We start from the raw sequence: 22,902 nt of genomic DNA, 5'->3' as shown, positions 1-22,902 counted from the left end.
TGCACTGCTTCATTAATAGATTGATGGGATTCAGAAGACATAGTTCGCACTTTTAAGCGGAATACATGCTTGTCTGTCACTAGGGAACAGCTGGACAGAGTCAAAGAGTCATACAGCATGGAAACAGACCCTTTGATCGCACTTGTCCATGCTGACCAAGTTTCCAAAACTAAGCTAACCTCAGTTGCCTGCAGTCATAGTCAAAATTACTTTTAATTCATTCTCGGGATTTGGGCATTTCTGGCTGGACCAATATTTATTGCCCATCCCTAATTACCCAGAGGGCAGTTAAGAATCAAACACATCGCTGTGGGTTTGGAGTCACATGTAGGCGAGACCATGTAAAGATGGCAGTTTCCTTCCCTGAAGGACATCAATGAACCAGTTGGGTTTTTCCAACAACTGACAATGGATTCGTGGTCATCATTAGCCTCTTAATTCCAGATTTTTATTGAATTCAAATTCTCCCATCTGCCATTATAGGATTTAGACCTAGGTCCCCAGAGAATTACATGTGTTTCTAGATTAACATTCCAGTGATAATACCACTAGGTCATCACCTCTCTGATTGTCCACTCCTAGATGTCCTTTGAGTAGTGTAGTCAGCTAGGATTAGGGAGCTTATAATAGATGAATTTGGTATGACATTTTGATTAACAAACTTGCATGTGATCACAGAGAGTCAAATGGTAGGGGTAGGGGAAGCATACAGACGAACGATTTTTCATCTCAGTCTGAATTTTTAGATTAGGTTGGGAATTACTTCGGCAGTAAGTTTCGGTTCAATGTTTCCATTTTCACACTGATGATGGGTTAAGATGCTAATGTTTAGAAGAAGGAAGATGCCAATGGATAAAAAGCTGATGATAGAATATTGTGTTAGAGGCTTTAACTCCAGCAAGTCTGATTATTATTCATTGGAGTATTTATCCTAATAGAGGTGTTGTCCACGCCACTGATTATCCAAGATCCAGCCTACATTGCCAAGCAAGTTCAACTCAGCTGCATTGTCCGAAATGGAAGACCAAACCAGCTCTTATGGTTGAAGGAGGACAAACCAATTATGAACAGTTCACTGTACAACCTGGCATCTGACAACAGCACACTAACTATTACCAATGTGGCAAATGTACATTGTGGCTTTTACACATGCACAGTCACGAACGACATCAGCCAACGGAACATTTCGCACTTTCTCCTTGCCCATGGTAGGTTTTCAAGCAATCTGGTAGTTCTGTTGGATTATAGAATAGAGGGTTTTGGTAAATGTATGACTGAATATTCATTTTGCAACAGTAATGGGACTGTTACCGGGTACATTCAAGTTACCTGTGTCATACTTATTGGTAAAATCAGATCAGTCATGATCTTATTGAATGGCTGAGTGGCCAGCTACTCATATGTTCATGCACATCACTGTGCAGTGGTGAGGCAGAGCTGAGGACAAATCAAGCCTGTCCAGTTTCTGAACTGTTGTGTTATGTACAAAGCTCCAAATATAAAAAGAAATGACAGACAGTTCACACTCCATGGGAAATCAATAGACAAAGTCACCATCGTGAAATCTAGATATCAGAAAATTACCTACAAATTATAGATTCATAAATGATTAAAGTTTCTACAAGGCAATATCCTTGTCCTTTCCAAAAGGGTTCACCTTTAAGGACTGTGTGTGATTTGTGTGTGTATAATGTTGTGACTCTGTCAGGCAGTTAATCTACCATGGGTCTGCAAGTTGATTTGCTTGAATGTTTGCTTCATAACTTACAATGTGTGTTACTGTGCTGAATAAACGAGCTCACAGAGCTAATTAACCCCCGATGAGCAATTGATAATCAATTCATTATTATTAACATTACATATGCCATTTCACACCCTCTGTATTACAGACGTAGCTACTCACTCAGTACCAACTACAGACAGACCTCAGAAGTCAGGTGGAAGTGAAAATAATTAAACTTTTAACAGTCTGAGAGATCTCTCATTCATATACACTTGATACAAAAATTAAAAATAACATTCTCATTCATGAAACCCATTCAAAGATTTTAAATCCTCGAACATGATCAGTCTGTTACAGATATAAACTACTCAGGAACATCAAATGTAACCCTTTAGTAACCATTTAAAATTGCTAATCAAAATGTGAATTCTGCACTCATCTCCATCTTCATTCCTGCTGTAAATAACTGGCTTTTGAAACTTAAACAAGCATTTGTAATTGCTCAGCTTTAATAACAGCCATTAAGAAATTTCAACAATGGGAATTCTGTTGAAACTGAAGGAACTTTCTATTTGTTTTAAGTTGCATCAAATGACCTGTCAAGCAATGTTCTCGAGCAGCCCATGTTGAACTCAACATTAATCTCAAATGGCCTTGTTTACTTTCAATTTCTCACTTGTATGCCTCATGCACTGTCCATTTTCCCCTGGCAACACAATTGGGAGCTGCCAGATTTTGCGGCAGGACTTCTGCATTTAGAGCCCACCAATGTTTTTAAAGGCACAGGGGATTTATTAGATTAGATTCACTTACAGTATGGAAACAGGCCCTTTGGCCTAACAGGTCCACACTGACACTCCGAAGAGTAACCCACCCAGACCCATTCCCCTACACTATATTTTACCGCTGACTAATGCACCTAACACTACGGGCAATTTAGCATGGCAAGTTCACCTGACCTGCACATCTTTGGACTGTGGGAGGAAACCAGAGCACCCGGAGGAAACCCATGCAGCCATGGGGAGAATCACCCAAGGCTGGAATTGAACCTGGGTCCCTGGTGCAGTGAGGCAGCAGTGCTGATCACGGAGCCACCGTGCTGCCCTAACCCTATTTATTTATTAAATCCAGGATTACACTGTTTCTTATTAACCACTTGCTCAGGTTGCGCTGCTGTTATCCATGATTTATAAACCTTTACTCTCAGGTCTCTCTCTGCTTTATCCTCTTCAGAATTGCACTTTTAATTTTATATTGCCTGCCCTTGTGCTTCTTTGTGAAAAGTATCACTTCACACTTTGTGTCATTTTTAAAGTTTAACCATGGAATGTGAGAATTGCTGGCAAGGCCAGTATTTTTTGCTCATCTCTGATTGTCTTTGAGGCCACTTCCTGGAACTGCAGCAAACACAACAGTTTGATACAATTCAGTGAAGTGACTTGCTAGGCCAATTCTGAGGGCAGTTAAAAAGACAGTCACCTTGCAGTGGGTCTGGAGACCAGACCAGGTAAAGATGATGCATTTCTTCCCTCAATGGACCTTGGTAATATGGAAAAACGATAAATGATATTGATAAAAATAGCGGGGGAGAGATCGGGAGAGGACGATAAGTAGGGTTTGTGGATGACAGGAAGATTAGCAGGGTGAGGAAAATAATCTTAGGTTGCAGGAGGATATAAACTGATTGATCAGGTGGCAGATCAGTGGCAGATGGAACTTAACCCTGAAAATTATGAGGTGATGTGCTCTGGAAAAAGAAACAAGGCACTGGAATACTTAATGAAAGGCAGGACATGAGCTCAAAGGAACAGATGGATCTTGGAGTGCTTATCTGCAGATCCCTGAAGGCAGCAGGACAGGTTAATAAGATAGTTAAGAAGACATACGAGATACATGTCTTTGTCAGTTGTGAACAGGAAGATTATGTTAGAGCTGTACTGAACTTTGATTAGATTTCTTACAGCATTGAAACAGGCCCTTTGGCCCAACAAGTCCACACTGACCCTCTGAAGAGAAGCCCACCCAGACCCATTCCCCTAACCTGTATTTACCCCTGACTAATCCACCTATCACTATGGGCAATTTAGCATGACCATTTCACCTCACCTGCACATCTTTGGTCTGTGGGCGGAAACTGGAGCACCCAGAGGAAACCCACACAGAGACAGGGAGAAAGCGCAAACTCCACACAAACAGTCACCCGAGGTGGGAATGGAACCGGGTCATTAGCGTTGTGAGGCAGCAGTGCTAACCACTGAGCCATCTTGCTGCCCTTTGATCAGGCAACAGCTAGAATATTGTTTACAAATCAGGCCACCACACTGTAAGAAGGATCTGATAGCATTGGAGAGAATGCAGAAGGGATTCATAAGAATGTTGTCCGGAGTGGAGCATTTAAGCTATGATGAGAGGCTGGTTAAGCAGCTGTTCCCATTGGTCGAAGAGTCAGTAACGAGGGAGTATAAGGATGGGCAATAAATGCTGGCTCAGACATTCACATTCAACAAATGAACAATTGAACTGTGTGTGTACATGCTTGTACAATAAGCCTGATTTTGATCATCTTTTATTGTATCTTGATCTGATCTCATCTAGATCTATTTCTAGTGTACAGTCAGTTCTGCTATAATGCAGTAGTTCCGTTCTCATGCAATCCCAAGTTAGAAGAAAATGGCATAATAGCAGCAGCATTTAAACTAATGGGGCCAGATTTGTGTTGTAACCAATACACGCTTTAAAAGTTTGCAGTTTAGAAACAGTGTCCCCAAATCATCATTTGCATTACAGCAAATTTGCATTAATGATGCACGCGTTAACAGCAGAACAATCTTTAGCATACCTTTCCCAATCCTTTTACACCTTTGTCTGTTCTAATGTTAATCTTTGTTCCCATCCTACTGCCAAGTTAATTTAAATGCTTTCGAGTAACACTATCAAACTTCTTGAAGTGGAATACTGGTTTTGGCTTTGTCAAGATATAATCTGTCTGGCATATATTTCCTCTGTCTCCCAGAACCAGTTGCAATCTGCTGCTCTTTTGTTAGTGGAAGTCTGCAGGAAGCAGAAGTTTTCAGAAGTGGTATTAGTGTGTGATTTGTACAGATTTTATGCTTGTTTTCCACCATATTTTGGAATTGAAGAAAATTTATTACTCATCTCTGTTTCAGGAATACAGTTTCTCCACAAACGCATTCTTGTTAGCTCTGTTATCGCTCTGGTCAGTACAATGATGTCCTTTGCTGCAGTCTTCTTCATCATTTTTTTCTGCATAGAAAAGTACAAAGGTACTAAATCCATTTTCTCTTTTTGTTCACGCTTCATCTGTTTCAATTTGCACCTTGATAATTTTCAATGTTCCAATATTACTTTATTTAATTTCCGTTTCATTTGTTTGTAATCCATAGGTCAGAAACACCAAACGCAGCTCACTGTTGCTTTTCTATTCATTGAAATGAAGTGCTACATATGTTTGCTAATTTCTTGTATACTGTGTACCTTGGATGCAGGTTGGTACACAGTTTGTCTATTTTAATTTACTTCAGATGCTGAGCTCCTGTTCTTGCCCCATTTCAAGGAGCAGATTTTGTGAACAGTATTGGGCAGTTCCTGATATGTACCTAAGGTTGTTTCCTAAGTGATTATTTCAGATTTCAGGTGCAGGTAAAACATATACAATTGCGCACTGGGATGAGTTTTTCAGTGCCGTCAGTTAACAAAGCTACAGCTGTGAGTGAGCTGGAAAAGAATTGCATGTTCAAACAGGGAGATTGTGCATCATGCTATAACCTTTCTGCCCACTCTACTCCCATTGACATAAGACTTGAGAGTATTTCAAAATTAAATTTAGTATATATTTCACGTTACATTGGGTTCACTTTACTTGTTGAGATTAGCTTAATAAGAGGTCTACATTTATGGTCCACCACATGGTTGATGCATATAAATGGTTACAAGGAAGTTAGTAACATTTAAATTACAATCAGAGAGTGCTGGAGAAGCTCAGCAAGCCTGGCAATGTTAATGTTTCAAGTGTAATTTAACTTACCTTCAAAACTGAAAAAGAGCTGTACGAGGCTTTAACTCAGATTTTCTATCTACAACTACTGCCAAATTTGTTGAAATTTCTCTGACACTTTCTTAATATGGAAATGGCACAGAATTACTCTGTCCTCACAAAGAGTGACGAAGAAGGGCATGTGCCCGAAACGTCGAATCTTCTGTTCCCTAGATGCTGCCTGACCTGCTGTGCTGTTCCAGCAATAAAGTTTCAGCTTTGATCTCCAGCGTCTGCAGACCTCACTTTCTACTCAGTAGCAGCACAACTGACTGAGCTGGTTGGGTCCTAAAGGACATAGCTGCAAGACTTGTTCAGTGGCAAGTGGTGAGGGAACCAACAAGAGGGAAAAGCATACTTGACCTCATCCTTACCAACCTGCCAGCTGCAGGTGCATCTGCCAATGACAATATTGGAGCTTAAAAATGTGTTGCTGGAAAAGTGCAGCAGGTCAGGCAGCATCCAAGGAGAAGGAGAATCGACGTTTATGACCTGCTGCGCTTTTCCAGCAACACATTTTTAAGCTCTAATCTCCAGCATCTGCAGTCCTCACTTTCTCCTAATGACCGTATTGGTGAGAGTGACCACCACACAGTCCTTGTGGAGACAAAGTCCTGTGCTCACATTTGAAGATACTCTCCATTGTGTTGTTTGCTTCACCATGTGCTAAATAGGATAGATTTCAAACAGATTTAGCAACTCAAAACTGCTTAACCATAGGGTGTTGAAGGCTGTCAAAGCAGCAGAACTATGTTCAACTCCATTTGTAATCTCATGGCCCAGCATAACCCCCACTTTACCTTTATGAAGTCAGGTGATCAGTGGAGAGTGCAGGAGGAATTGCCAAACAGTGAATGCTGTGCATAATCGATAGAGCTAAACAATACCACAACTAGTGGATCAGATCTAAGCTTTGTAGGCCTACCACATTCAGTCATACAGTCAGAGAGTTATACAGCACAGAAACAGACCCTTTGGGCCAACTCGTCAATGCCGATCAAATGTCTTAAATTAATCTAGTCCCATTTGCCAGCATTTGGTCCATGTCCCTCTAAATCCTTCCTGTTCATGTACCCATCCAGATGCCTTTTAAATCTTGTAATTGTACCACTCTCCACCTCTTCCTCTGATAGCTCACTCCATGCATGCCCCACCCTCTATGTGAAGCATTTACCCCTTAGGTCCCTTTTAAATCTATCCCCTCTCACCTTAAACCCATGGCCTCTAGTTTTGGACTCTGGGAAAAATACCTCGGCTATTCACTCTATAAATGACCTTCATGATTTTATAAACCTTTTATAAGGTCATCGCTCAGCCTCCTACACTCCAGTGAAAATAGCCCCAGATATTCAGCCTCTCCTTATAGCTCAAATCCTCCAATGCCAGTGACATCTTGTAAGTCTTCAACCCTTTCAAGTTTCACAGCATCTTCCCATACCAGGGAGACCAGAATTGCATATAGTATTCCAAAAGTGGCCTAACAGCTGCCTGTACAGCAGCCGCATCATGATATCCCAACCCCTATGCTCAATACACTGACTAATAATGACAAGCATACCAAACACCTTCTTCACTATCCTGTCTACCTGCAACCCTGGATATTGAAACAACCAACAACAAAAGGACACTCCACAAATATCTCTATCCTCAAAGACAAGGCTGAAGTATTTTCAACACTGGCATTTATCCCCAATGATGCAGAACATTGCTTCAATATGATATTGGGAAGATAACAAATGCTGGCCCAACCAGCAATGCCCACAACCCATGAACAGCTAAAAACAAATGGTTTCTGCAATCCAGTTAAGACTATACCCAATACTAACGGCTTCCACTGAGATACATGGTGTCAGAAGCAAGGGAAACAATGGCTAAAGTACTGTGTTGAGAGGAGAGCTTACATTGTCATGTACTGGCCCTTATGGTTGATTCAGTTTCAGAAATGCAACATGACTGTAAATGCCACTCAACATTTATTCAGAGACAATCAAACTAGACAAAAGACCATTATTATTAATGGAGAAGGAAGGTCTGCTGTCTTTCTAAAATAGTCCTAACAAGGCTGTATATCATTTGACCTAAATGCCATTCAACATACTTCAGGTGCTACTGAACCATTTGGACACCATTGCTTTTCCTTTCGTAGTCAGTATTGGGATGTGGACATCACTGGCTAGGCCAGTATTCATTATCTATCCCTAATTGCCAAAGGTCAGTTAAGAGTCATCCCCGTTGATGTGGATCTAGAATCACATTGAGGCCAGACCACATAAGGATGGCCGATATCCTTCCCTAAAGAGTATTAGTGAACCAGATGAGTTTTTTTTATGACAATCAGTAGTGGTTAATGGTTAAGTCTGGATTTGTTTTTATTGAATTTAAATTTTAACATCTGCCTTGGTGGGATTTGAGCCCATGTTTCTGCAGCATTAGTTTGAAGCTCTATGTCATTAGTGTAGTAACAGTACACCACGACCTTTCCCACTGGACAAAATAAGCTGTTAAAAGGACCTGAATTTAGTGGTCCAGTGAGGAATTCCACTTAAAGACTCACAGGTTGGGGAAATGATGTTACATTATTGTTTGTTGTATTGGGGAGCAATTAATGTACTCTGAGCTATGAATATATTTGAAAATAACATATTAAAAATATATATGTAAAACTAATTTCACATGGTTTTTCATTGTTGCCTTTCTTTTGCCCTTTTCCAGATATTTCAGTAGCATTTCGAGTGATTTCAGGGATGGTATTTTGCATGGTCTTGGGATTGACTGGCTATATTGTATTCCTTTACCTCCATCCCTACAGGGATGACATAGGTTCATTTTTACTCAGGAAACGTAAGTTTGAACTTCTTCATGCTGGTCTATATGCTAAGTTTGTTTATAAAACTTGAAAGGGCTCAAAACTGAGCCTTAAAGGAAACCATTAAAAGCATTCAACCACCACCAGCCCTGTTTCTTAACATTAAGGCAATTTTATGTTCATACCACACTTTCTCCTTCGTTCCACGCATTGTAATCTTCTTAAAACAGGAGTGTGGTATTTTGTCAAAAAACTTCCAAAAGTGCAGAGGTGCAACATTGACTGCACTGTGTTAATCAACATTCTCAGTTATCCCAAAGATTGGTCAGGTGCACTTATAAAAACAAGAGAGAAAGGAACAGGCCTGTGAACCTGCCCCATCATTTCATGCAATTATAGAACATAGAACAATACAGCGCAGAACAGGCCCTTTAGCCCTCAATTTTGCGCCAACCTGTGAACGAATCTCAGCCCATCACTCTACAGTATCCCATCATCATCATTCAATGCTTATCCAAGGACTGTTTAAATTCCCCTAATGTGGCTGAGTTAACTATGTTGGCAAGCAGAGCATTCCTTGCCCTTACCATTCTCTGAGTAAAGAACCTGCCTTTGACATCTGTCTTAAATCTGTCACCTCTCAATTTGCAGCTATGCCCCCTCGTACAAGCAGATGTCATCATCCTAGGAAAAAGACTCTCACTGTCCACTGTATCTAATCCTCTGATCCTCTTGTATGTCTCTATCAAATCCCCTCTTAGCCTTCTTCTCTCCAATGAGAACAGACCCAAGTCCCTCAGCCTTTCCTCAAAAGACCTTCAGTCCAGACCACATAAGATCCTGGTAAATCTCCTCTGCACCTTTTCCAATACTTCCACATCTTTCCTGTAATGGGACGACCAGAACTGTACACAACACGCGAAGTGAGGCCGCACTAGCATTTTGTATAGTTGCAGCATGATATCATGGCTCCAGAACGCAATCCCTCCACAAATGAAACTTAACACACCATTTGCCTTCTTAACAGCTCTATCAACCTGGATGGCAACTTTCAGGGATCTATGTACATGTACATGGACTCCAAGATCCCTCTGCACATCCATACTACTAAGAATCTTTCCATTGACCAAGTATTCTGCCTTCCTGTTATTCTTCCCAAAGTGAGTCACCTCACATTTATCTGCATTGAACTCCATTTGCCACCTTTCAGCCCAATTCTGCAGTTTATCCAAGTCTCCCTGCAACCTCCAACATTATTCCACACTGTCCACCACTCCACCGACTTTAGTATCATCAGCAAACTTACTAACCCATCCGCTTATGCCTGCGTCCAAGTCGTTTATAAAAATGACAAACAGCAGTGGTCCCAAAACAGATCCTTATGGCACATCACTGGTAACCGGACTCCAGGCTGAATATTTTACATTAACCACCACTTTCAGAAAGCTAGTTTCTAATCTAAACTGCTAAATCACCTTCAATCCCATGCCTCCACATTTTCTCCATTAGCCTACCATGTGGAACCTTATTATACCATGTGTGCCCTTCCCTCATCCACAAGTTTGGCCACCTTCTGAGAAAACTCAATGAGGTTGGTTAGACACGACCTGCCCTTGATAAATCTGTGTTGACTATTTCCAATCAAATTGTTGCTTGCTTGATGATTATAAATCCTATCTCTTCTAATCCTTTCTAAAACTTTTCTTACAACTGACTTAAGGCTCACTGGTCTATAATTACCTGGGTCATCTCTACTGCCCTTCTTGAACAAGGGCACAACATTTGCAATCCTCCAGTCCTCTGGTACTAAACCTGTAGACAGTGAGGACTCAAAGATCAATGCCAAAAGCTTGGCTATCTCCTCCCGAGCTCAGAGAATTCTCAGAAAAATCCCATCTGGCTCAGGGGACTAATCTACTTTCACACCTTCTACAATTGATAACACCCCCTCCTTACTAACCTCAATCCTTTCAAGTCTAATAGCCTGTATCTCAGTCTTCTCCTCTACAATATTCTCCTTTTCCTGAGTGAAAACACTTGAGAAATATTCATTTAACACCTCTCCGATCTCCACAGGATCCACAACTTGCTACTTCTGTCTTTGACAGGCCCTATTCCTACCTGATTCATCCTTTTATTCCTCACCGATCAATAGAACGCTTTCGGGCTTTCCTTTATTCTATTTGCTAAAGACTGTTCATGTCCTCTCCTTGCTCTTCCTAATTCTCTCTTTAAATCCTTCCTAGCTATTCTGTAACTCTCCATCACCTCATTTGAACCACCTTGTCTCATTGTCACATAAGCCTCCATCTTCCACTTAACAAGAGATGCAATTTCTTTAGTAATTCCCTCTTCCTCCCTGCCTGACAGGGACACACCTATCAAGGACATGCAATATCTGTTCCTTAAACCAGCTCCACATTTCGATTGTCCCCATCCCCTGCATTTTGCTACCCCATTCTATGCCTCCGAAGTCTTGCTTAATCACATTATGATTGCCCTTCCCCCATCTATTACTCCTGCGGTGTGCATGTACCTATCCTTTACCATCACTGAACTAAACGTAACCACATTATGGTCACTCTGTCCAAAGTGCTCACCTATCACTTAATCAAACACCTGGCCTGGTTCATTTCCAAGTACTACATCCAGTGTGACCTCCCCTTTTATTGGCCCTCCCCTTTTATTGGCCCTCCTGCACACATGAGACAAAAACGGATCCATCCAATGCACTAGTGTTATAGCACTTCCCGTCAATGTTGGGGAAGTTAAAGTCCCCCATAATGACCACCCTGATCCTTTCACTCTTGTCCAGAATTGATTTGCCAATCCTCTCCTTCACATCTCTGGAACTCTACGGAGGCCTATAAAAAGATCCCAGCAGTGTGACCTCGCCGCTCCTATTTCTAAACTCAGCCCATACTACCTCAGTAGAAGAGTCATAGATTCATAGAGATGTACAGCATGGAAACAGACCTTTCAGTCCAACCCGTCCATGCCGACCAGATATCCCAACCCAATCTAGTCCCACCTGCCAGCACCTGGCCCATATCCCTCCAAACCCTTCTTATTCATATACCCATCCAAATGCCTTTTAAATGTTACAATTGTACCAGCCTCCACCACTGGCAGCTCATTCCATGCATGTACCACCCTTTGCGTGAAAAGGTTGCCCCTTAGGTCTCTTTTAAATCTTTCCCCTCTCACCCTAAGCCCATGCCCTCTAGTTCTGGACTCCCCGACGACAAGGAAAAGACTTTGTCTATTTATCCTATCCATGCCTCTCATAATTTTGTAAACCTCTATAAAGTCACCCCTCAACGCTCCAGGGAAAAGAGCCTCAGCCTCTCCCTGTAATGTGAGGTAACCTTCTTCACTGTCCACTACACCTTCAATTTTGGTGTCATCTGCAAACTTGGCACGGTGGCTCAGTGGTTTACACTGCTGCCTCACAGCACCAGGGTCTGAGGTTCAATTCCAATCTCAGGTGACTGTCGGTGTGGACCAAATGCCTTCTTCACTATCCAATCTACCTGCGACTCCACTTTCAAGGAGCTATGAACCTGCACTCCAAGGTCTCTTTGTTCAGCAACACTCCCCAGGACCGTACCATTAAGTGTATACGTCCTGATAAGATTTGTTTTCCCAAAATGCAGCACCTCGCACTTATCTGAATTAATCTCCTTCTGCCACTTCTCAGCCCTTTTGGCCCATCTGATCAAGATCCTGTTGTACTCTGAGGTAACTCTCTTCGCTGTCCACCACACCTCCAAATTTGGTGTCATCTGCAAACTTACTAACTATACCTCTAATGCTTGCATCCAAATCATTAATATCAATGATGAAAAGTAGAGGACCCAGCACTGATCCTTGTGGCACTCCACTGGTCACAGGCATCCAGTCTGAAAAACAACTCTCCACCACCACCCTCTGTCTTCTACCTTTGAGCCAGTTCTATATCCAAATGGCTAGTTCTCCCTGTATTCCGTGAGGTCTAACCTTGCTAACCAGTCTCCCATGGGAAACCTTGTCGAACATCTTACTGAAGTCCATATAGGTCACATCTAACGTTCCGCCCTCATCAATCCTGTTTGTTACTTCTTCAAAAAACTCAATCAAGTTTGTGAGACATGATTTCTCACGCACAAAGCCATGTTGACTATCCCGAATCAGTCCTTGCCTTTACAAATACATGTACACCCTGTCCCTCAGGACTCCCTCCAACAACTTGCCCACCACCGAGGTCAGGCTCACTGGTGTACAGTTCCCTGGTTTGTCCTTACCACCCTTCTTAAACAGTGGCACCATGTTAGCCAACCTCCAGTCTTCTGGCACCTCACCTGTGACTATCAATGATACAAATATCTCAGCAAGAGGCCCAGCAATCACTTCCCCAGCTTCCCACAGAGTTCTAGGGTACTCCTGATCATGTCCTGGGGATTTATCCACCTCTGTGTATCAAGACATCCAGCACTTCCTCCTCTGTAATATGGACGTTTTTCTCAAGATGTCACCATCTATTTTCCTACATTCCGTATCTTCCATGTCCTTTTCCACAGTAAATACTGATGCAAAATAAGTCAAAAGGTCTTTCAGCCACTGTTACACCATCCTTGACTAACAAAGCCACACCTCCTCCTCTTTTACCACCTTCCCTGATCTTAATGAAAGATCTAAACCCTGGAACCTGCAACATCCATTCCTGACCCTGCTCTATCCATGTCTCAGAAATGGCCACAGCATCAAGTCCCAGGTACCTATCCATGCTACAAACTCACCTACCTTATTCTGGATACTCCTGGCGTTGAAGTAGACACACTTCAAACCAGCTTGCTGTCTGCCAGCACATTCCTGTGACTGTGAAATCCTGTTCATGTCCTCCTTACTCTAATCCTCCTGTGTACTGGAACTACAACACAAGTTCCCATCTCCCTGCTGAGCTAGTTTAAAACCACCTGAAAAGAACTAGCAAATTTCCCACCCAGGATATTTGTACCCCTCTGGTTCAAGTGAAGACAGTCCTGTTTGTAGAGGTCCCCCTTTCCCCAGAACAAGCCCCAATTATCCATAAACCTGAAACCCTTCCTCTTGATTAAATTGTTGCCTCAACTTTCTTGCCTGCTACCATATTTTCCATTCCCTGAGAGGTCAAAACATTGTCTCTCCCAGCCTTAAAGACATTCAAGGAGCACCACAACCCCTAGGTGTACTACAAGGGATCAAAAGCCTTTCAGTGAATCATGTCATTAGTCATAGAGTGTTACAGCATTGAAACAGACCCTTCGATCCAATTAGTCCTCACCAACCAGATATCTTAAATTAATCTCATCCCATTTGCTAGTATTTGGCCCATATCCTTCTTAACCCTTCCTGTTCATATACCCATCCAGCTGCCTTTTAAATATAATTGTACCAGTCTCCACCACCTCGTCTGACAGCTCATTCCATACTTGAACCACTATGAAAACACAGAATCACAGGTTTTGTATAACTGCAGCATAACACTTGCATCCCTGTACTCCAGCCCTTTAGATATGAAGGCCAGCATTCCATTAGCCTTCTTGACTATTTTCTGCAAATGTTTGTGGCATTTTAAAGAGCTATGCACCTGAATCCCCAAAACCCGCAGAACATTCACCATATTTAACATTGTGCCTTTTGAAAAATACCTTGATCTATCCATGCTCTGTCTGAAATGGTTAACCTCAGACTTACTTATTTTGGAATCCATTTGCCACAGCTTTCCCTATTCACTTAATCTATTGATATGCTGTCATCAACACTGTCTCAATACTGCCCAATTTTGTGTTGTCAACAAGTTTGGAGTATTTATGTTTTATGCCATTATCTTTTGTCATTCTGTCTGCTCAGGAAATAATTTGGTTTTTAGTGCCTGTCACAAGTAAATTGGAAGGGTTGTTATGATCCAGACAGATGAGAATACTGTACTGGTCAGACCCTAAAGAGAAATATGACTTGATAGTCCATATATTTTTTAATTCCTCTTTGTATATCGTGATGGTCAGTCACTGAACATATCCACAAGTAGCTGACAATGTACTTTAACAAAAGAACATCAAAGTTGATCACATAAAAGAAAATCATGAACTTGCTTGCATTTGACACAAATTTGAAACAAATTATTTACAATATCAGAAATTAAAAATCATATTTTTACCCTTAATAGTAACTTTATAGATACTCCTTGTTCAGTTGGAATCACTGTAACTGGTTTCTGAAACTCTCTCTTATTAACGTATGGGTTTTCTGTACCCTCAGTTTTCACCAGATTTCTGGCCAGCCTTCTTACAAGCTGAGCACTTTAGTCTCTATGGTCTAGTATCTACAGACACAGACTCAGTTATTTTTATGGACTGTTTTCTTTAGAAGCTCGGTGCTCAGTGCTCTGGAGATTGGTGTCCAGAGCACTTCTGCTTCTACAGATCTTACTTGTCAGAAAGAACCCTGTAAACTGCCTTTTGTACATTCATAGATTAGATTCACAGATTCATACAACGCAGAATAGGCCCTTCAACACATTGAGTCTGCATCGACATTATTGTCTCTAAAAGTGGGCTAATCCCAATTTCCTGCATTAAACCTAACCCACATCCTTGAACATAGGAGCAAATTCACCCCCAACATTACCTCCTTGCATTTATACTCTATACCATGACTGATGAAAGCAAGTGCCCCATGTACCTACTTAATTATTCTATTCTCGTGCTCGACCAACTTCAGGGATCCGAAAATAATTACTCCAAGATCCTTTTGTTTCTCTGAGTTACCCAATATTCTGCCTTGCATTAAGTATTCCCTCATCTTGTTTCTTCCTCCATATCCTTGAATGTTATGATATTTGAAGTGCTCATCCAAATATTTTTAAAGGTTGTAAGGTTTCTGGCCTCCACTACCTTCCCAGGCAGTACACTCCAGATTCTCACCATCCACTGAGTGAAAATTGTTTTTCCCAAATCCCCTCTGAATCTCCTGCCCCTTACCCTGAAACTATGCCCTCTCATGATTGACCCCTCAATCATAGGGAACACCCAGTCTCTATTCACACTGTCCATACCTGTCATAATCTTATACACCTCAATCATGCTTCCCCCCACCCCACTCCATCCCAAACAGTTCTCTCTGCTGTAATAGCTCAATTTCTCCATCTCAGGCAACATCCTGGTGAACCTCTTGTAGTGATTTTGCATCCTTCCTGTAGTGCGGTGACCAGAACTGCACATCATGGCTGACACGGTGGGTCAGTGGTTAGCAGTGCTGTCTCACAGTGCCAGGGACCTGGGTTCAATTCCCATACCGGGCGACTGTGTGCAGTTTGCACATTCTCCCCGTGTATGCATGGGTTTCCTCCCACAATCCAAAGATGTGCAGGTTAGGTGAATTAGCAATGCTAAATTGCCCATAGTGTTAGGTGCATTAGTCAGGGGTAAATATAGGGTAGGGGGAATATTTCTGGGTGGGTTACTCTTCGGAGGGTCAGTGTGGACTTTTTGGGCTGAAGGGCCTGTATCCATACTGTAGGGAATCTAATCAATACTCTAGTTGTGGCCTAACCAATGCTCAGTACAACTCCAATATTACCTCTTTGCTCTTATACTCTATTCCACAACTTATGAAGGCAAGAGTACCATATGCCTACTTAACTATCTTATTCACGTGCTCTGCTGATTTCAGGGATCTGTGAATTATTATCCAAGATCCCTCTGTTCCTCTGAGCTACCCAGTGTCCTGCCATTCATTAAATACTCTCTAATCTTGTTTCTTCTTCCAAAATGCATCACCTCAAACTTATCAGTATTAATTACTATCTGCCACTGGTCCACCCTTCTTATCAATCCATCTATATCTTCCTAAAACCTACAATCATCTTCACTGTTAACTATTCCATAAACTTTGGTGTCATCTGCAAATGTGCTTAACATTTCCCACACATTTTCATCTGCATCATTCATGTATGTAGAGTCATAAAATCCTACAGCACTGAGACAAGTCCTTTGGCCCAAACTGGTCCATGCTGACCACACGAACCTCATTTCCTCACTTGGCCCATATCCTTCTAATCCCTTCCTATTCATATATTTGTCCAAATACCTTTTAAATGTTGTTAATGTACCCACCTCAACCACTTTCACTGGCAGCTCATTCCATAAAAATATTGCCCCTCAGGTTCATTTCCACTCTAACTTTAACCTGAAGCCCTCTGGTCCTCAATTTCTCAACCCTGTGAAAAAGACTGAGTGCATTCACCTTTTCCATATCTCTCATGATCTTATACCTCGATAACATCCCTCCTCGTTCTCCTACACTTGAAAGAAAAACATCCCAGCTTGCCCAACCTCTCCCTATAACACAGATCCACTGAGTCCAGGCAATATCCTTGTAAATTTCTTCTGCACTTTCTCCAGTTTAATAACAACCTTCCGATAACAAGGTGACCAGAACTGAACAGCAATACTCCAAGTGTGACCTCACCAATGTTCTGTATAACTGCAACATAACTTCCCAACTTCTAAATTCAGTGCCCTGACTGATGAAGGCCAAATGTCTTCTTTACTGCCCTATCTACCTGTGACTCCACTTTTAGAGAACTGTGAATCTGAAGTCCAAGATCCCTCTGTTCCACTGCATTCCTTAAGGCCCTACCATTCATTATGAAGCTCCTACTTGATCTGACTTGCCAAAATGCAAGACCTCTATATTAAACTCCATTTGCCAGTTCTCAGCCTACTTCCCCAGCTGATCAAGGTCCTACTGCAATTTCTGAGAACCTTCCTCACTGTCCAAGATACCACCTATTTTAGTGTCATCAGCAAACTTATGAATCACGCCTTGTACATTCTCATCCAATTCATTGATATAGATAACAAACAGTAATGGGCTCAACACCAACGCCTGAGGCACTCCACTTGTCACAGGCCTCCAGTCCGACAAGCATCCTTCCACTATTACTCTCTGCTTTCTACTATCAAGCCAATTTTGTGTCCAATTTGCCAGCTCGCCCTGAATTCAATGTGATCTAACTTTCCAGAGCAGCTTACCATGTGGAACCTTATCAAAGGCCTTACTGAAATCCAAGTAGACTAGTCTGCCACCCTGCCTTCATCAACCTTTCTGGTCACTTCATCAAAAAACTCTAAAAAAATTTGAGGCATGATTTCCCATGCACAAAGCCATACTGACTCCTAATCAAACCCTTTCTTTCCAAATGCACGTATATCTTTTCTCTCAGAATCTTCTCAAGTAACTTGCCCACCACAGATGGTAAACTTACTGGTCTGTAGTTTCCAGGTTTTTCTTTGCAGCCCTTCTTGAATAATGGCACAACATTCTGTACTCTCCAGTCTTCCGGGACCACCCCCATGGCTAATGATGTTTCAAAGATATCAGCCAGGGCCCTCACAATTTCTTCTCTAGCCTCTTACAGGTTTCTTGGATATATCTGGTCAGGACCAGTAGATTTATCCACCATTGTACATTCTAATTCATCCAACATCTCCTCTCCTGTGATATGGACTGCCCCCAAGATATCACCACTAACGCCCCCAAGTTCCCAAGTCTTCACGTCTTTCTCCATGGTAAACACAGAGGAGGAATATTAATTGAGAGGCTCGTCCATCTCCTGCAGTTCTACACATACATGTCCATTTCAGTCCTTGAGGGGCCCTATTCTCTCTCTAGTTATTCATTTTTCTTTAATATGCTCAAAGAACCTCATTAGATTCACCCTAATCTTCTCAGTCAAAACTATCTCATGCTCCATTTTCAGTAAACTCCTGTATTCCCTATATACCTCCAGGGAATTCCCTTAATCCCAGCTGCCTGTATCTGAGCCATGCCTCCTTTTTTTCTAGTCAAAGCCTCAATATCTCATGTCATCCAGGGTTCCCTATTCCTACCAACCTTGCCCTTCATCCTCATGGAAACATTTAGACCTTAAACTCTAGCTATCTCACTTTTAAAGGACTCCCACTTGCCGAGGTCCCTTTGCCCGCAAAAAAACCCTGCTCCAATCAACCCCTGCAAGCTCCTGTCTAATTCCATCAAAATTCACCTTACCCTAATTTAAAACTTGAACCTATGGGCCAGTTCTGTCCCTCTCCATAACAACTTTAAAATTAATAGAACCATGGTCACTGGTCCCAAAGTGCTCCCCCACTGTACCTCTGTCACCTGTCCTGCCCTATTTCCCAAGAATAGGTCGGGTTTTGCCCCTTCCCGAGTAGGAACCTCTATATCCTGCTTGAGGAAACTTTCCTGAGTGCACTTAGCAAATTCCACACCATCTATGTTAGGAAAATTAAAATCTCCTACTATGACAACCTTATTGATCCTGCAAGTCTCCTCAGTCTCCCTGCATATTTGTTCTTCTAATTCATGTTGACTATTTGGGGCCCTATAGTACAACACCAAACCATCACCATCCCCTTCTTAGCTCCACCCATTCCTTGCTCCCTGTTGTGTTCCAGCCTGACCTGTCTCTTCAACTTACAAACAACATGGGTCCTTACCGCTGGACATCAGCCTCCAGTCACTTGAACAGCCTCTTACCAGTACCCTTTGTTCCGTATTACTAAACCAGTTTCTGATTCAACCTGCCAAGTTTCCCTCAATTCCATGTGCTTTAACCTTCTCAATCAGTCTCCGATGTGGGACCTTGTTAAATGTTTTGCTAAAATCCACATAAACTACATTAACTGACCTTCCCTCATCCACACACTTGATCATATATTCAAAAAATTTGAACAAATTTTTTAGACATGCTCTCCCTCTGACAAAGCCATGCTGACTATTCCTAATTAACCCATACCGAAGAGGGTATTAATTCGCTCCTTCAGAATTTTCTCCAATAGTTTCCCAACCACTGATGTGAGATTCTCTAGTCTGTAATTTCTTGGTTCTTTGCTACCACCATTCTCATAGTTAGGAATCCTCTTGGAAAGAGCGAACGCAGTGTGGTTTAATTTTGAATACAGATGGAGAGTGTGAAGATAAAATCTATTACTGGATCCTGCCCTTAAACAAGGGAGACTACAATAGGCTGAGGAAGGAGTTGGCTAAAGTAGACTGGAAACAAAGACTTCTTGGTGGGACAATTGATGAGCAGTGGAGGACTTTCAAAGTAGCATTTCAAAGTGCTCTGCACAAGTACAGATCCAGGAAAAGGAAGGACTGTAAGAAAAGGGGTAATCTGCCATAAGTGTCTCAGGAAATAAGGGAGACAATCAAACTGAAAGTGGCCAAGATCCGTGAGAAACTAGGAGATTGGGAAATCTTTCAAGGTCAACAGAAAGCTACAAAAAGAGCTATAAAGAAACATAAGATAGAACATGAGAAAAAAAACCAGCACAGAATATCAAGACAGATCACAAAAGTTTCTATAACTATAAAAAAGAAAAAGAGTGACTAAAGTAAACGTTGGTCCTTTAGAGGATGAGAAGGAGTATTTAGTTATGGGATAGGATGAAATAGCCAAGGCATTGAACAGGTATTTTGTGTTGGTTTTCACAATGGAAGACACAAATAACATGCCAGTAAGTGACAAAGAGACAAAGGTAGCTGAGAACCCGGAAACAATCATCATCACAGAAGAGGTAGTGGTGGCCAGGTTAATGGAGCTAAGGATAGTCTCCTGACCTTGATGGAATGCATCCAAGGGTACGAAAGAGATGGCCAAAGAAATAGCAAGAGCACTTGTGGTAATTTTTTCAAAATTCACTGAACTCTTGGGCAGTTCTAGCAGATTAGAAAACAGCAAATGTGACACCACTGTTTAAAAAGAGCAGTGGACAAAAGATGGGGAATTATAGGTCAGAATTACAGAAGCTTAACTTCTGTAGTGGGGAAATTGCTTGAGTCTGTTATCAAGGAAGAAATAGCAAGGCATCTAGTTAGAAATTGTCCTGTTTGGCAGATGCAGCATGGGTTCATGAAGGGCAGGTCATACTTAACTAATCTTTTGGAATTCTATGAAGATATTATGAACACGATGGACAACACATATCCAGTAGATGTGGTGTATCTAGACTTCCAAAAGGCCTTCAACAAAGTACCACACAAAACACTGCTGCATAAGATAAAGATAGGGTCTAGAGTGTGGTGCTGGAAAAGTACAGCTGGTCAGGCAGCATTTGAGGAGCAGGAGAATGGGCATAAGCCCTTCATCAGGGCATAAAATAAAGATACATGGTGTTATAGGTAAAGTATTAGGATGGATAGAGGATTGATTGACTAACAGGAAACAAAGAGTGGAGATAAATGAGTACTATTGTGGTTGGCAATCAGTAACTAGTTGTGTGCCTCAGGGATCAATATTGGGACCGCAATTATTCACAATTTACATCGATGATTTGGATTTGGAGGTCACGTGTAGTGTCTCAAAGTTTGCAGATGCTGCTAAGATGAGTGGCAGAGCAAACTGTGCAGAAGACTGAAACTTTGCAGAGGAACATAGATAGTTTAAGTGAGTGGGCAAAGTTCTGGCAGATAGAATATGAATATGAAGTCATCCATTTTGTAGGAATAACAGTAAAAAGGACTATTATTTGAATGGTAAAAAATTGCAGCATGTTGCTGGGCAGAGGGACCTGGGTGTCCTTGTGCATGAATCACAGAAGGTTGGTCTGCAGATACAGCAGGTAATTAGGAAGGCAAATGGAATTTTGTCCTTCATTGCTGAATGGATTTAGTTTAAAAGCAGGGAGGTTATGTTGCAGCCGAATAGGGTGCTGGTGAGGCCACTCCTGTGCAATTTTGGTCTCCTTACTTGAGAAGAGATGTACTGGCACTAGAGGGGGTACAGAGAAGGTTCACGAGGTTGATTCTGGAGTTCAGGAGTTTGGCTTATGAGGAAAGACTGAGTAGACTGGGATTATTTTCATTGGAATTTAGCAGAATGAGGGGGAATGTTAAAGAAACACACAAAATTATGAAGGGAATAGATAAGATCGAAGTAGAGAGGGTGCTTCCGCTGGCAGGTGAAACTTGGACAAGAGGGCATAGCCTTAAAGTTGAGGGGAGCAGATTTAGGACTGAATTGAGAAGGAACAACTTCACCCCGAGGGATGTGAATCTATGGAATTCCCTGCCCAGGGAAGTAGTTGACGCTACTTCAGTGATTGCTTTTAAAGCTAAGGTAGATTTTTTTTTGAACAATAAAGGAATTAAGGATTACGGTGAGAGGGCGAGTAATTATGGGCGGTATGGTGGCACAGTGGTTAGCACTGCTGCCTCACAGCGCCAGAGACCTGGGTTCATGTCCCATCTCAGGCAACTGTCTGTGTGGTGTTTGCATATTCTTCCAATGTCTGCGTGGGTACACACAGTCCAAAAATGTGCAAGTTAGGTGAATTGACCATGCTAAATTGCCCGTAGTGTTAGGTGAAGAGATAAATATAGGGGAATGGATCTGGGTGGGTTGCTCTTTGGAGGGTCGGTGTGAACTTGTTGGGCCGAAGGGCCTGTTTCCACACTGTAAGTAATCTAATCTAATCTAAAAAAAATGGAGCTGAGTCCATGAAAATATCAGCCATGGTCTTATTGAATGGCGGAGCAGGCTCGAAGGGCCAGACGGCTTACTCCTGCTCCTTATGTTCTTAAAATGTAGAACCACAGTAGCCATCCTCCAGTCCTCTGGCACTTCCTCTGTGACCAGAGCGGAATTAAAAAATTGTGTCAGAGCCCTGCAATTTCCTGCCTCACCTTCCACAGCAGTCTGGGTTGCAGTTCATCAAGATCAGGGGATTAGCTTGATTTTAGACATGACAGAGCCTTGAATATCTTCCCATTTCCTATATCAAACTGTGCAAGTCACTCACAGTCCTGAATTCTGTACCTCCATTCTCCTTTTCCAGAGTGAAGACCATAGAGAAATATTTGTTCAACATCATTCCAATATCCTGTCGCTTCATATTCAGGTTGTTCCCTTAACCTTAATGGGCTCTAGTCGTTCTCTGATTAATCTCCTCCCTTTAATGTATTTATGAAATTCCTTAGGATTCTCCCTAATTCTGTTTGCAGGTCCTTTTTCATGCTCCATCTTGCTCTACTAATTGCCTTAGAACATAGAACATAGAAGAATACAGCGCAGTACAGGCCCTTTGGCCCTCGATGTTGCGCCGATCCAAGCCCACCTAACCTATACTAACCCACTATCCTCCATATACCTATCCAATGCCCGCTTAAATGCCCATAAAGAGGGAGAGTCCACCACTGCTACTGGCAGGGCATTCCATGAACTCATGACTCGCTGAGTGAAGAACCTACCCCTAACTTCAGTCCTATATCTACCCCCCCTTAATTTAA

At 42.0% G+C, this 22,902-nt stretch overlaps 1 protein-coding gene across 4 annotated transcripts in view; it reads left to right on the top strand.

Moving 5' to 3' along the window:
- LOC122541480 (hepatocyte cell adhesion molecule-like) overlaps window positions 1–22,902 on the top strand; it is a 170,714-nt gene that overhangs the window by 64,532 nt on the left and 83,280 nt on the right. For 3 of the 4 annotated variants that reach the window (XM_043678279.1, XM_043678281.1, XM_043678278.1), the window contains exons 3-6: window positions 939–1,208; window positions 4,891–5,007; window positions 5,128–5,229; window positions 8,490–8,618. In XM_043678279.1, the coding sequence (XP_043534214.1) occupies window positions 939–1,208; window positions 4,891–5,007; window positions 5,128–5,229; window positions 8,490–8,618 (618 nt within the window). The remainder of the gene's footprint in view (window positions 1–938; window positions 1,209–4,890; window positions 5,008–5,127; window positions 5,230–8,489; window positions 8,619–22,902) is intronic. The other variant, XM_043678282.1, reaches the window with a different exon arrangement.

Source organism: Chiloscyllium plagiosum, chromosome 37, assembly GCF_004010195.1.
Source record: "Chiloscyllium plagiosum isolate BGI_BamShark_2017 chromosome 37, ASM401019v2, whole genome shotgun sequence".
NCBI lineage: Eukaryota > Metazoa > Chordata > Chondrichthyes > Orectolobiformes > Hemiscylliidae > Chiloscyllium > Chiloscyllium plagiosum.
The sequence above is the reverse complement of the archived record's forward strand: the minus strand, read 5'-3'. Positions and strand labels throughout refer to the sequence as shown.